At 42.6% G+C, this 15,841-nt stretch overlaps 1 protein-coding gene across 1 annotated transcript; it reads left to right on the plus strand.

The window, feature by feature from the left end:
* Window positions 1–554: 554 nt before the first annotated feature.
* On the plus strand, window positions 555–9,882 carry LOC106602174 (uncharacterized). The gene is made up of 4 exons (XM_014194654.3): window positions 555–1,179; window positions 1,624–1,760; window positions 2,010–2,225; window positions 3,658–9,882. The coding sequence occupies exons 1-4, from the start codon at window positions 882–884 to the stop codon at window positions 4,753–4,755; spliced, it is 1,749 nt and encodes a 582-aa protein (XP_014050129.3). The 5' UTR covers window positions 555–881; the 3' UTR covers window positions 4,756–9,882.
* The last annotated feature ends 5,959 nt before the right edge of the window (window positions 9,883–15,841 follow it).

Consider the following 15,841-nt stretch of genomic DNA (forward strand, 5'->3'; position numbering starts at 1 on the left):
GGGTGCCCCCAAAAATAATCTGTGGTTTAATTACATGAGTAGGGGCAAAAGATACAAAATCCTTCAAGGAACCTTGGACCCAAAATGTTTAATTTTGATGTCTAACCCTGCTTGTTTTTTTTAGAGCCGATTACAATAGCCACAACAACAAAAACGTGTAACTATGTATTTTTATCAGGCAGGACCAAACAGCTCTGAATGAGAGCAATGACTTAGGAAGTTGTCTCTTATTCAGCTACCAAAAAGTAATGTGTACATTCATATTAATAGTTGATATTTCCACCTATTGCATCTCTGTGTTTACAGGTCTATATTTCCAAGATACATTAAGATATCCTGATGCTGTTTGCCTGTGTATGTGGGGCAGACAGCAAATATTGGGTTTCATATGGTTATGTGGGAATGCCACATCCAGCCAGGCATTATTCTGCACTTTTCGTAGTTTAGGGCGTTTGTCATAATATCAATTAATTTAACCACTTCTTCAGTAAAATATTTTTATACAATCACCCATTTAATAAATGACAGCCATCATAGATGTGGAAAAAAACATGTGTTTTGTAATAGCTCGGGTAGGGTTGTCTCCCAACATTTTGTGGGTCACAAGCCTAGTTTTTTTTTTTATTACTTAGCGACAACGTTGTTGCGATGGAGAACTCCTGTACAGTAGGTGGCGGTGTTAAACTTTAATTCCACAGTCCAGCATAATGACGAGGAAAAGGAAAGAATCACCGGCTACAAACAAAGCTAGCGATGTTTCGTTTCTGACAGGATTGCCTTTATTTTAATAGCAAACGAGATAACTGTAGATTATTATAATACTATAGAAAACACAAAGACTGTTTTCATATTGAAAAAGGGGCCAAAAGCGTCGGGGGACAATGTCGGGTTCCGTGGTCGAGTTCCAGGCGCAGATAGCCTCAATCATGGAGGTGCTAGCCAACGCTGCTGTAACCGAAATCTGCAAAGTTGTTGACGATGGCTATGCGATTGTACACCTGAAGATGACCCAAAGCCACAAGGAGAACGAATTTCTCCGGAGGAAAATGAAATTGATGGAACTTCAGATCGCGAAGTTTAGATCTGAGAGAACAAAGTTTTCAGAGGGGTCCGTCCACAACCGCTTCCATGGAATACGCCTGCTAAACAGACACAACAATCGAGAGACGGCAACGACAGGTTGGTGATGATGAATTTGACCGTGTGCACAAAGAACATCCTAGAATCAACATTATTGAAAATAATATAATTATTATAATAATTATTTTAGAAATACTTAGCCTTTCTTGAAGGCGTAGAAGGCCCATAGTTCCCCACTGTATGTGGTAGTACTAATTTGTAGAATGGCTCTATTTTTCCTCACAGCATGATTTTTTTTCACTATCGTTAGTCTACATAATCCCTATGTTGTTGTGAAATATGAACACAGAAATACATTAAAGCAGGTGTTGTAAATGTTTTGTACACTCAGTGTATGTCATGCTGACTTTGTACTGTCAACACAGCTAGGATCCTTCTAGCTCTATAGACACATAACACGTCATGAACATATTATGCTTCCTTTGTTCTTTGTAAAGCACCATTGATGGATGGGGTCAAATTAACCCCCCCCTTTATTTCCAGGACCTACTTGGCAAAGCAGAAACAGACTTTCCAACAGGAGTTTTGGGAACAGCAGCATACCAAGAGACAGACAGCCCATAGACGTGGACCAAGAGGATGTCTCTCCATCAAAGCATATGGATGCTACAAGTGATGAGGTAAGTTCCCATTTTAACAGCCTATTTTAGTCTGTCACAGACTTATACCTAATTTTAGTCTCGCACACCAGAACGTTTTGCCTGGGAATGAGGTCATGTCCGTATAGATGTGTATGCCAGCACATTCTAACACGATAACAAGGCAACTACTATGAATTTCACTATATCCCATGTCATGTCCACATCTCCATTCAGTAGATAGTGTATGATCTGTCTCACTCACTCATCTCTCCCACTTAACCCCATCAGCAGTCAGCAGAGACAGAGGAAGGGGAACCAGACCTGCTCATCATCAAGGATGAGGGGGTAGCAGATGACCAGGACTCTAGGTCCAGCCACCCAGTTAGAACAGTGGAGGGCAGCAGAGAGCTAACCACCCAACTGACTGCAGCCACCACAGAGGATCCCACCTTCCAGCCCAGAGGTCCCAGAGGCAACAACAACTACATCAACACCGCTATGGAGGTCAGTGGATCCGACGTCGTCTTCCAATCAGAAACAGGGAATGTGAACCAGGGATCACAGCAGTACACAGGATCTGAACCCAGAGCAGAGAGGCAGAGTCTGGACACAAAGTGTGACATGAACAGGGACCTCAATCTCCTAAGAGATTCTTTAAACCAGGTGTGGAGAGAGGTAGTAGTGACTGATGATGGCGCCTCTGCTGCTCACACTAAAGTAATGGGCCTAGGGAGTGGCCCAGTGGGCCCAGAAACACAGACTAGCTCAGACATAGAAATGAGAAGTGTAGGGTTAGAAAACCACAGGTTTTCCCCCAAGTCATTCCATTCCTCATCAGAACATGTGATAGTGATTGACTCTGTATCCAGTGGGCAGCAGGTAGGTAGAGATTTAGAGTGGGGTCAGGTGGGTACAGCTACTAAACCACAGGTCAATGGGACTGGAAATAAGCAGAGAGTGGAAGTGTTTAACAGAAACACACCAATGATTCACCCCGAATCAATGAGAGACAACACAACGCTATTGGTTTCACCTGGCTTCCGGCCCTCAGAGATAAATACAGGCATGCATCTTGGCACAGGAAATGCAGGTGAGGCCAACAAAGATAGTTGGTGTTCGTTGGCAAGCCTCCATAGACACTCTGAAATACCAGGAATAAGAGTTCAACAACCAGCTCTTGCCTCACTTCTTGTCTGCCATTTTAGACCAAGCGCCACAACTTCCTCTCACTCCAGTAATCTCGCAACAGATGTTACACCTGGCACCGTAGAACGACCTTACGGTTGCCCAAGCTGCCATAAGAAGTTTGTCCACGAGAGTGACTTGCGGCGGCATGCAGTCATCCACACCAGAAAGCGATCATTCTCCTGCACCTTGTGTGAGAAGAGCTTTGAGGGCGCCAGCCATCTACAAATGCACCAGAACGTCCACACTGGGGAGAAACCCTTCAGTTGTGCACAGTGCGGGCGCAGGTTCTCCCACTCCAGCAATCTGAAAAGACATCAGAAGCTTCATCATTGAGAAGTGACACAGAATCAAGAGATTCCTATGGAAAAAAAGCTATGGATTAGCATTATGTCAGTTCGTTTTATAGCAATATGCTATGAAAGTCCTGCCTACTTCCTGGATCAACTCCCTTGCTGTTTTTGAATGGGATGTAAGAGTTTAAAATAAAATTCATGAAAAGTCTTAAGATATATGTGCAGTTATATTTGTATTAAAGGAATAATTTACTTCTATCCAATGTCTTTATTAAGGTTTTTGTGCAAAATACAGAAGGTGGCGTTTACCCTCTACTACACCACTGATTATAACACAATAACAACAAGGCAACTACTATGAATTTCACTAAATCCCATGTCATGCCCATATCTCCATTCAGTAGATAGTGTATGATCTGTCTCACTCACTCATCTCTCCCACTTAACCCCATCAGCAATCAGCAGAGACAGAGGAAGGGGAACCAGACCTGCTCATCATCAAGGTGGAGGGAGAAGCAGATGACCAGGACTCTAGGTCCAGCCACCCAGCCAGAACAGTGGAGGGCAGCAGAGAGCTAACCACCCAACTGACTGCAGCCACCACAGAGGACCGCGCCTTCCAGTCCAGTGGCCCCAGAGGCAACAACAACTACAACACTGTTATGGAGGTCAGTGGATCTGACGTCGTCTTCCAATCAGAAACAGGGAATGTGAACCAGGGATCACAGCAGTACACAGGATCTGAACCCAGAGCAGAGAGGCAGAGTCTGGACACAAAGTGTGACATGAACGGGGGCCTCAATCTCCTAAGAGATTCTTTAAACCAGGTGTGGAGAGAGGTAGTAGCAACTGATGATGGTGCCTCTGCTGCTCACACTAAAGTAATGGACCTAGGGAGTGGCCCAGTGGGCCCAGAAACACAGACTAGCTCAGACATAGAAATGAGAAGTGTAGGGTTAGAAAACCACAGGTTTACCCCCAAGTCGTTCCATTCCTCATCAGAACATGTGATAGTGATTGACTCTGTATCCAGTGGGCAGCAGGTAGATAGAGATTTCGAGTGGGGTCAGGTGGGTACAGCTACTAAACCACAGGACAATGGGACTGGAAATAGGCAGGGAGTGGGATTGTTTGAGAGGAACGCACCTACGATGGCAAGCCTCCATAGACACTCTGAAATACCAGGAAGAGGAGTTCAACAACCAGCTCATACCTCACTTCCTGTCGGCCATTTTAGACAAAGCGCCACAACTTCGTCTCACTCGAGTAATCTTGCCACACACGTTAGACCTGACACCATAGAGCAATTGTACAGTTGCCTGAGCTGCCATAAGAAGTTTGTTCACGAGAGCGACTTGCAGCAGCATGCGGTCATCCACACCAGAAAACGGGCGTTCGCCTGCAACTTGTGTGAGAAGAGCTTTATGTCCCGCACTGATCTCAAAATGCACCTGAATGTCCACACTGGAGAGAAGCCATTCAGATGTGCACATTGCGGGCGCAGGTTCTCCCACTCTAGCAATTTGAAAAGACATCAGAAGCTTCATCATTGAGAAATTGGACCGAAGCAAGAAATTCCTATTGAAACAAGCTGTTATAGCAATATCATGAATTCAAACTTGATTTGTTCTGCAGTGCATTCGGGAAGTATTCAATCTATACACACTACCCCATAATGACAAAGCAAAAACAGGTTAAACATTTTTGCATATGTGTGTGATATGTAAATGTAATATTTCAGTATTCAGACCCTTTGTACTTTGTTGATGCATCTTTGGCAGCGATTACATTCGAAGTATTCTTGGGTATGACACTACAAACTTGGGGAGTTTCTCCCATTCTTCTCTGCAGATCCTCGCAAGCTCTGTCAAGTTGGATGGGGAGCGTCGCTTCACAGCTATTTTCAGGTTTCTCCAGATGTTTGATCGGGTTCAAGTCCGGGCTCTGGCTGGGCCACTCAAGGACATTGAGACTTGTCCTGAAGCCACTCCTGCGTTGTCTTGGCTATGTGCTTAGGGTCATTGTCCTGTTGGAAGGTGAACCTTCGCCCCAATCATGTCCTGAGCGCTCTCGAGCAGGTTATCATCAAGGATCTCTCTGTACTTCGCTTCGTTCATCTTTCCCTCAATCCTGACTAGTCTCCCTGTCACTGCCACTGAAAAACATCCCCACAGCATGATGATGCTGCCACCACCATGCTTCACCATAGTGATGAGCGGTGCCAGGTTTCCTCCAGATGGGACACTTGGCATTCAGTCCAAAGAGTTCAATGTTGGTTTCATCAGACCAGAGAATCTTGTTTCTCATGGTCAGAGAGTTCATTAGTTGCCTTTTGGCAAACTCCAAGTGGGCTGTCATGTGCCTTTTACTGAGGAGTGGCTTCCGTCTGGCCACTCTACCATAAAAGGCCTGATTGGTGGAGTGAGATCTGTGCCTCAACACAAACCTTTTTCGGAGGTCTACGGACAATTCTTTCGACCGTATGGCTTGGTTTTTGCTCTGACATTCACTGTTAACTGTGTGACCTTTATATAGACAGGTGTTTGCCTTTCCAAATCATGTCCAAGCAATTGAATTTACCACAGGTGGACTCCAATCAAGTTGTAGAAACATCAAGGATGATCAATGGAAACAGGATGCACCTGAGCTCAATTTCGAGTCTCATAGCAAAGGGTCTGAATACTTACAGTACCAGTCAAAAGTTTGGACACACCTACTCATTCAAGGGGTTTTCTTTATTTTTACCATTTTCTACATTGTAGAATAAGTGAAAACATCAACTATTAAATAACACATGGAATCATGTAGTAACCAAAAAAAAAAGTGTTAAACAAATCAAAATATATTTTATTTTTGAGATTCTTCAAAGTAGCCACCACTTGGCATTCTCTGAAACAGCTTCACCTGGAATGCTTTTTCAACAGTCTTGAAGGAGTTTCCACATGTGCTGAGCACTTGTTGGCTGCTTTTCCTTCTCTCTGCAGTCCAACTCATCCCAAACCATCGTAATTGGGTTGAGATTGTGGGGGCCAGGTCATCTGATGCAGCACTCCATCCCTCTCCATGGTCAAATGATAGTCCCACTAAGTGCAAACCAGATGGGATGGCGTATCGCTGCAGAATGCTGTGGTAGCCATGCTGATTAAGTGTGCCTTGAATTCTAAATAAATCAGACAGTGTCACCAGCAAAGCACCATCACACCTCCTCCATGCTTCACGGTGGGAACCACACATGTGGAGATCATAATATTTGGACAGATTTCCACCGGTCTAATGTCCATTGCTCATATTTCTCGGTCCAAGCAAGTCTCTTCTTCTTAGTGTCCTTTAGTAGTGGTTTCTTTGCAGCAATTTGACCATGAAGTCCTGATTCACGCAGTCTCCTCTGAACAGTTGATGTTGAGATGTGTCTGTTACTTGAATTCTGTGAAGCGTTTATTTGGGCAGCAAATTCTGAGGCTGGTAACTCTAATGAACTTATCCTCTGCAGAAGAGGTAACTCTGGGTCTTCCTTTCCTGTGGCGTTCTTCTTGAGAGACAGTTTCATCATAGCGCTTGATGGTTTTTCCACTGCACTTGAAGAAACTTTTAAAGTTCTTGAAATTTTCCCAATTCACTGACCTTCATCTGTTAAAGTAATGATGGACTGTCGTTTCTCTTTGCTTATTTGAGCTGTTCTTGCCATAATACGGACTTGGTCTTTTACCAAATAGGGTTATCTTCTGTATACCACCTCTACCTTGTCACTACACAAGTGATTGGCTCAAACGCATTAAGAAGGAAAGAAATTGCACAAAATAATTTAAAACACACCTGTTAATTGAAATGCATTCCAGGTGACTACCTCATGAAGCTGGTTGAGAGAATGTCAAGCATGTGCAAAGGGTGGCTACTTTGAAGAATCTCAAATATAAAATATATTTTGATTTGTTTAACACTTTTTTTTTTGGTTACTACATGATTCCATATGTGTTATTTCATAGTTGTCTTCACTGTTATTTTACAATGTAGAAAATGGAACAAATAAAGAAAAACCCGGTAATTTAGTTTTTATTTGTTTGACTAGGCAAGTCAGTTAAGAACAAATTCTTATTTATATTGACGGCCTACCCCAAACTAGAGGTCGACCGATTAATCGGAATGGCCGATTAATTAGGGCCGATTTCAAGTTTTCATAACAATCGGTAATCGGTATTTTTGGCCGCCGATTTTCTTGTTTTTTTAAATATTTTTTTACACCTTTAACTAGGCAAGTCAGATTAAGAACACATTCTTATTTACAATGACGGCCTAGAAACTGGGGTTAACGGCCTTGTTCAGGGGGGATTCGTTTTTGCAACCTTCGGTTACCAGTCCAATGCTCTAACCACCTGCCTTACATTGCACTCCACAAGGATTAACAGGCTGACTACTTGTTACGCGAGGGCAGCAAGAAGCAAAGGTAAGTTGCTAGCTAGCATTAGAGTTATAAAAAACGATCAATCTTAACATAATCACTAGTTAACTACACATGGTTGATGATATTACTAGTTTATCTAACGTGTCCTGCGTTGCATATAATCGATGTGGTGCCTGTTAATTTTCATTGAATCACAGCCTACTTCGACAAACGGGTGTTGATTTAACAAGCGCATTTGCGAAAAAAGTACTGTCGTTGCACCAATGTACCTAACCATAAACATCAATGCCTAACAGGAATATTTAGATTTAGCCACCCGTTAGATAAAATACGGAACGGTTCCGTATGTCACTGAAAGAAAAGAAAAAATTGTTTTCGAGATGATAGTTTCCGGATTCGACCATATTAATGACCTAAGGCTCGTATTTCTGTGTGTTTATTATATTATAATTAAGTCTATGATTTGATAGAGCAGTCTGACTGAGCGGTGGTAGGCAGCAGCAGGCTCGTAAGCATTCATTCAAACAGCCCTTCGCTGTGCTTCAAGCATTGCGCTGTTTATGACTTCAACCTGGGTGGGTATAATTTGTGGAACGTTCCAACAGGAATCTATTCCAAAAACGTTGTAAATAACAAGGTTTCCAAAAAACAACACATACAAAGTTGTATAGCGGCAGAATAAGATACCGGGTAGGGAGTGGTCTATTTCATTGCGTTTTTCACTCATCACGTTTATTCCGAAAAATGTCTCTCCTCACATGTCTGTTTGCCTATGGACAAACATTAAGAATAAGCTACGTGGTGAGTTGATGCCTATTCGGCAGCTAGTTAGCTAGGTTTGTGTGCGTTGTTGGTTGGCAACCTTTTACTTTACGTTTTTTGAACAGATTCCTGTTGGAACGTTCCACAAATTATACCCACCCCTTCAAGCCTGTCAACTCCCAAGATTAGGCTGGTGTAACCGATGTGAAATGGTTAGCGTGGTGCACGCTAATAGCGTTTCAAACATCACTCGCTCTGAGACTTGGAGTAGTTGTTTCCCTTCCTCTGCATGGGTAACGCTGCTTCGAGGGTGGCTGTTGTCGATGTGTTCCTGGTTCAAGCCCAGGTAGGAGCGAGGAGAGGGACGGAAGCTATACTGTTACACTGGCAATACTAAAGTGCCTATAAGAACATCCAATAGTCAAAGGTATATGAAATACAAATCGTATAGAGAGAAATAGTCCTATAATAACTACAACTTAAAACTTCTTACCTGGGAATATTGAAGACTCATGTTAAAAGGAACCACCAGCTTTCATATGTTCCCATGTTCTGAGCAAGGCACTTAAGCATTAGCTTTCTTACATGGCACATATTGCACTTTTACTTTCTTCTCCAACACTTTGTTTTGCATTATTTAAACCAAATTGAACATGTTTCATTATTTATTTGAGGCTAAATTGATTTTATTGATGTATTATATTAAGTTAAAATAAGTGTTCATTCAGTATTGTTGTAATTGTCATTATTAAAAATAATAATAAAAATAAAAAATTGGCCGATTAATCGGTATCGGCTTTTTTTTCGTCCTCCAATAATCGGTATCGGTGTTGAAAAATCTTAATCGGTCGACCTCTACCCCAAACCTTAACCCGGACGACTCTGGGCTAATTGTGCGCCGCCCTATGGGACTCCCAATCACGTCCGATTGTGATACAGCCTGGAATCAAACCAGGGTCTGTAATGACGTGTCTAGCACTGAGATGCAGTGCCTTAGACCGCTGCGCCACTCAGGATTCCCCCTCGGGAATGAGTAGGTGTGTCCAAACTTTTGACTGGGACTGTATGTAAATAAGGTATTTCCGTTTTATTTTTATACATTTGTGAAAATGTCTCTGTCATGGAGTTGTGTGTGTAAATTAATGAGGGGGAAAAAGATTGTCATCCATTTAGAGTAAGGCTGTAACGTAACAAAATGTGGGAAAAGTGAAGGGGTCTGAATCCTTTCCGAATCCACTGTATGTCTTCAGGATGTTAGCCCAGGTCTCATATGTTTTTATAATACACAACGTGGTTCATATTTACATTATCTGAATACACTTCAACCTTCTTGCCCAGGGACCCCCTCCCAGGCCACGATCATATGGTAGCCCCAAAAAAATCACATCTTGTCATATCTTCAGGTGAATTATAATGGCAAGGAGAAGTAATAAACTTTCTTTTTTTTTTTTTTTATGAATAGATTTTGTAGATTCAGTATTTTGACCTACCCACATTTTATAATTGGAAGAAGTTTAAACTCTAACATGGCCTACTGGCTAGAAAGTTAACTCCAAACACATTTTCGCTAAGCACAGCTATTTAGCTGATTTAAACAAAGGTTAGCCATGTGTTGGCAAAAATGTATGTTCAAGTAAAGAACTTACTAGCAGTCAGTGGAACTTGCCACACTGGTAGCCTATTCGCAGGTGCTTTTTCAAAGCCTATGTTAGACACGCCAGTGTAATTGGCTCCAGTGAGTGTAATTTGCTCAATATTAGGAAATGTGTTGACATCTTTTGAAATAAAATATGATCTTTTTCAAAATGTGTTTATTCTGTTTTTGCTAATGATATTCATAAACATTGTAAATACACTTTTCTCCACTTTTTACATGTATATATAATTATATATTTATTTTTTTGCAGACCCCCTGCAGTTTTTGTTGATCAATTCCTATAATTCAATCAATAAATAATATTCTCACATTGACCCTAAATATACTGAACAAAAAAAAGGCAACATGTAAAGTATTGGTCCCATGTTTCATGAACTGAAATAAAAGATCCCAGAAATGTTCCATATGCCCAAAAAGCTTCTCTCTCAAATGTTGTGCACAAATGTTTACATCCCTGTTAATGAGCATTTCTCTTTTGCCAAGATAATCCATCCACCAGACAGATGTGGCATATCAAGAAGCTGATTAAACAGCATGATCATTACACAATTGCATTTTTTCAATGGCAATTTGAATGCACAGAGATACCGTGACGAGATCCTGAGACTCACCTCCATCACCTCGTCTTTCAGCATGATAATGCACGGCCCCATGTCACAAGGATCTGTATACAATTCCTGAAAGCCGAAAATATCCAATATCCAGCAACTAAGCACAGCCATTGAAGAGTGGGACAACATTCCACAGGCCACAATCAACAGCCTGATCAACTCTATGTGAAGGAGATGTCACACCAGATACTGACTGGTTTTCTCATCCACGCCTCTACGTTTTTTTTAAGGTACAGTATCTGTAACCAACAGATGCATATCCATAGATTAGGGCCTAATGAATTGTTTTTAAATTGACTGATTTCCTTATATGAACTGTAACTCTTTGAAATTGTTACATGTTGCGTTTATTTTTGTTCAGTGTATACTGTATATTCAAATCAAATTGTATTGTATTTTTCACATGTGCTGAAAACAACAGTTGTAGACTTTACCGTGAAATATGATCCCTTTCCCAACAATACAGTGTTAAAAGTTGACCAAATAAAAATATTAAATTGTAACTCAATAAAATGACAATAACGAGGCTATATACAAGGAGTACTATCAGAGTACCGACACCAAGTCAATGTGCGGGGGTACGAGGTAGTATGTGCATGTAGGTAGGGATAAAAGCGACGAGGCAGTCGGGATGGGTAATAAACTGAGTAGCAGCAGTGCACAGTATGTGTGTTAGTGTGTTGCTGAGAGGTCGAAGAAAAATGTCAAGAATTGTGAAAGCTAGCAGGCGGGCCACAAACCTTGCAAATAATGGTGCAGAACGGCATCTCAGAACGCACAACTCAGCGGTCCTTGTAACGGATGGCCTATTGCAGCAGACGACCACACCAGGTTCCACTCCTATCAGCTAAAAACAAGCAGAAATGGCTCCAGTGGGCATGCCATCACCATCACTGGACAATTGAGGAGTGGAAAAACATCGCCTGGTTGACAAATCCTGGTTCCTGCTGCTTCATGCTAATGGAAGAGTCAGGATTTGGTGTTAACCGCATGAGGCCATGGCCCCATCATGCCTAGTGTCAACGGCACAGGCTGGTCGTGTAAGGGTGTGGGGAATATTTTCCAGGCACGTGTTAGGTCCCTTAATACCAATTGAGCAACATTTTCATGTCCCGCAGAATTTAGGTTGTTGTGGTGGCAAAGGGGGTCTGACCTGGTACTAGTTGGCCACTGAGTGTATATTGACCCTATATATACAGGTAACTGCCAAAATAATAGAAACACTGAGGGATAAATGAGTGAGTGAGCGATACAAAATGAGGGATACAAAGTGTATTGCAGGTGTTTCCACACAGGTGTGATTCCTGAGTCATTGAAGCAATTAAAATCCCATCATGCTTAGGGTCATGCATAAAAATGCTGGGAATGCCATTATTATGGCTACCATTGGTCAATGAATGGTTTGATGAGCATGAAAACGATGTAACCTATATGCCATGGCCCTCTCAGTTACCAGATCTCAACCCAATTGAACATTTACATTTTACTCTTAGCAGACGCTCTTATCCAGAGTGACTTACTAAATTACTTCCTGAACTAAAAGACTAGCGCCCCATAGTACTCACTTTTGTCATCATGAAATGCTTTGAGAGGCTACTTAAGGATCATATCACCTCCACCTTACCTGACACCCTAGACCCACTTCAATTTGCATACCGCCCCAATAGATCCACAGACAATGCATTCGCCATAGCCATCGCACTGCACACTACCCTATCTAGACAAGAGGAATACCTATGTAACAGTATAGCTTCCGTCCCTCTCCTCGCCCCTACCTGGGCTCGAACCAGGGACCCTCTGCACACAAAGACAACAGCCACCCTCGAAGCATCGTTACCCATCGCTCCACAAAAGCCGTGGCCCTTGCAGAGCAAGGGGAACAACTACTTTAAGGTCTCAGAGCGAGTAACGTCACCGATTGAAACGCTATTAGCGCGCACCCCGCTAACTAGCTAGCCATTTCACATCGGTTACATATAGTTCAGCCTTCAACACCGTAGTACCCTCCAAGCTCATCATTAAGCTCGGCCCTGAACACCCTTCCCTGTACAACTGGGACCTGGACTTCCTGAGGTAGGAAACAACACCTTCACTACGCTGATACTCAACATAGAGGCCCCACAAGGGTGTGTGCACAGTCCCCTCCTGTACTCCCTGTTCACCCATGACTGCGTGGCCACGCACACATCAAAGGTCAATCTTCAAATTTGCAGACGACACAATAGTAGTAGGCCTGATTACCAACAATGACGAGACAGCCTACAGGAAGGAGGTGAGGGCCCTGGCGGAGTGGTGCCAGGAAAATAACCTCTCCCTCAACATCAACAAAATATGGACTTCAGAGACAGCAGAGGGAGCACGCTCCTATCCACATCAACGGGACCGCAGTGGAGGTGAAAAGCTTCAAGTTTCTCGGAGTACACATCACTGACGATCTGAAATGGTCCACTTACACAGACAGTGTATTGAAGAAGGCACAACAGCGCCTCTTAAACCTCAAGAGGCTGAAGAAATTTGGCTTGGCACCTAAAACCCTCAAACTTTTACAGATGCACAATAGAAAGCATCCTCTCAGGCTGTATCACCACCTGGTACTGCATCGCCCGCAACCGCAGGGCTCTCCAGAGGGTGGTGCGGACTGCCCAATGCATCACTAGGGGCACATTGCCTGCCCTCCAGGACACCTACAGCACCTGATGTCACAGGAAGGCCGAAAAGATCATCAAGGGCATCAACCACCCGAGGCACGGTCTGTTCATCCCGCTATCATCCAGAAGGGGAGGTCAGTACAGGTGCATCAAAGCTGCGAACGAGAGACCGAAAAACAGCTTCTATCTCAAATCCATCAGACTGTTAAACAGCCATCACTAGCCGGCTACTACCGGGTTACTCAACCCTGTACCTTAGAGGCTACTGCCCTATATACATAGACATGGAATCACTGGTCACTTTATTAAAGTGACTAGTGTTCCATTAATGTTTACATACTGCATATGTATATACTGTATTCTATTCTACTGTATTTTAGTCAATGCCACTCCGACATTGCTCATCCTAATATTTCTTAATTCCATTATTTTACTTTTAGATTTGTGTGTATTGTTGTGAATTGTTAGATACTACTGAACTGTTGGAGCTAATAACACAAGCATTTCATTACACCCGCAATAACATCTGCTAAATATGTGTATGTGACCAATAAAATTAGATTGTATTTACAGTTAGTGCATTCGTCTTAAGATAGCTAGGTCGGACAACCACATATCACAGACAAAGTCAGTCCATTTAAAAAAAAAAATTATTATGGGAGATTCTGGAGCGTTTTCCACCACCACCAACGCCAAATGATGGAATTTCTCGAGGAAGAAATGTCGCATCCCTCCAGTAGAGTTCCAGACACTTGTAGAATCTATGTCGAGTGCATTGAAGCTGTTCTGGCTTGAGGTAGCCCAACACCATATTAAGAAACTTTGTTGGTGTTTCCTTTATTTTGGCAGTTACCTGTATATTCTCACATTGCTTCCAAATTAAATCAGGGAGTTGGAAGGTATGGACATTTTCCTATTAAAAGTACAGGGATTTACTGCAGACCAATATTAGTTTTAAATGTTTTGAGAACAGAGAAGCTTCAGATGTTCTGTGTCCATGAGTTGAGCCAGTAAAGGAACAACTTCATTCAATCCATTTTATCAATAATATAGCCTAGTCACTTTTACCCCTTCCCACAAGTACATACTATAATGTATTACCTCAACAACCTCAAACCCAGGAACATTGATCAATAATATAGCCTAGTCACTTTTACCCCTTCCCACAAGTACATACTATAATGTATTACCTCAACAACCTCAAACCCAGGAACATTGATCAATAATATAGCCTAGTCACTTTTACCCCTACCCACAAGTACATACTATAATGTATTACCTCAACAACCTCAAACCCAGGAACATTGAATCGGTACTGGTACTCCTTGTATATAGCCTCGTTATTGTTTTAATTGTGTTACTGTTTACTTTTTTATTTTGCAAATATTTGTCTTTTTAACTGCACTGTTGGGAATGGGCTCTTAAGCATTTCACTGTAAGGTCTACACTTGTTGTATTTGGAGCATGTAACCAATACAATTTGATTTAGTAATAGCTGAGTTATAATACACCTGTATTTGTTTGGAGAGTTTTGTAGAGCTCATGCCCGTCGACTTAATTCCTCCCTCTTTTCAGGCCAAATCTACTGTCAAAAAGGAGGACGCGGAGGGGGAATAGAGTCTGGACAGACAGAGAAGTGTCCCCCTGACGCTCAAAACACAGAGCAAGGGAGAACTGTTGGATCAAGGTCCAAATTGCTAGATTTCGGTGGACTGTCCACCCGAAACCGCTTTTTCATCCCCAAGGGTTACTCTCTACCAGGTTCCCTAAAGAGGGAAGCAAGCCCCCTTCCCGAATTTCAACAGGCTCCACTTCTTCATCGAAATGTATAGAAAAGCAGCTGCAACAGCTAACGTCAGCCAAGAGGCAGCTCCGGTGTAGCCACTGCTCCAAGGGCTCCTCCCACAGCCACCAGCTGAAGATGCATGAGAGGGTGCACACCGGAGAGAAACCGTTTCAATGTGTCTACTGCGGGAAGTCCTTCACCCAGTCCGGCAACATGAAGAAGCATCTCCTCGTCCACACTGGTGGCAGGCCACAGGACGTGGGGCTGCTCTGAGTGTTCCAGGGTGAAGTTTTCCCTAGGTACAGATCTAGGAAATGCTTCCTCTTTCCCAATCCTAACCTTAACTGGTTGTGGAAAATAAAATAAAAACTGACCAAAGATCAGCATCTAGGGGCTAATTCACACATCTCCACTTGGAGTAATGGTAGGCACGTTGTGTGGAAAAACTGGCCCTGGTTGTAAGGGAAAAAGTTCCACACTTCTGGGGTTTTCATATAAAAACTGGGTCCATGTGTTAACAGTTTGGAAGGTTTCCACATGGAACGCTACCCTCTGTAGGGGCTTGTGTTTTCAGTTCAGCTGGCATTATGATTGGTCCAGAGTGGATTGATAATGTATAAGTTATTACAGGTGAAGATTTTAAACATCCTTATGAATTTGTATTGGTGCAGGGGTGAACCAAAGAACAGTAAAAAAAAATGTTTTTTACACGAAATGACATTCTTTCATATGTACATTGTTGTGCAGCACTCCTGTACAGTAGGTGGCAGTGTTCA

Source organism: Salmo salar, chromosome 04 (assembly GCF_965601325.2).
Source record: "Salmo salar chromosome 04, fSalSal1, whole genome shotgun sequence".
Lineage (NCBI taxonomy): Eukaryota > Metazoa > Chordata > Actinopteri > Salmoniformes > Salmonidae > Salmo > Salmo salar.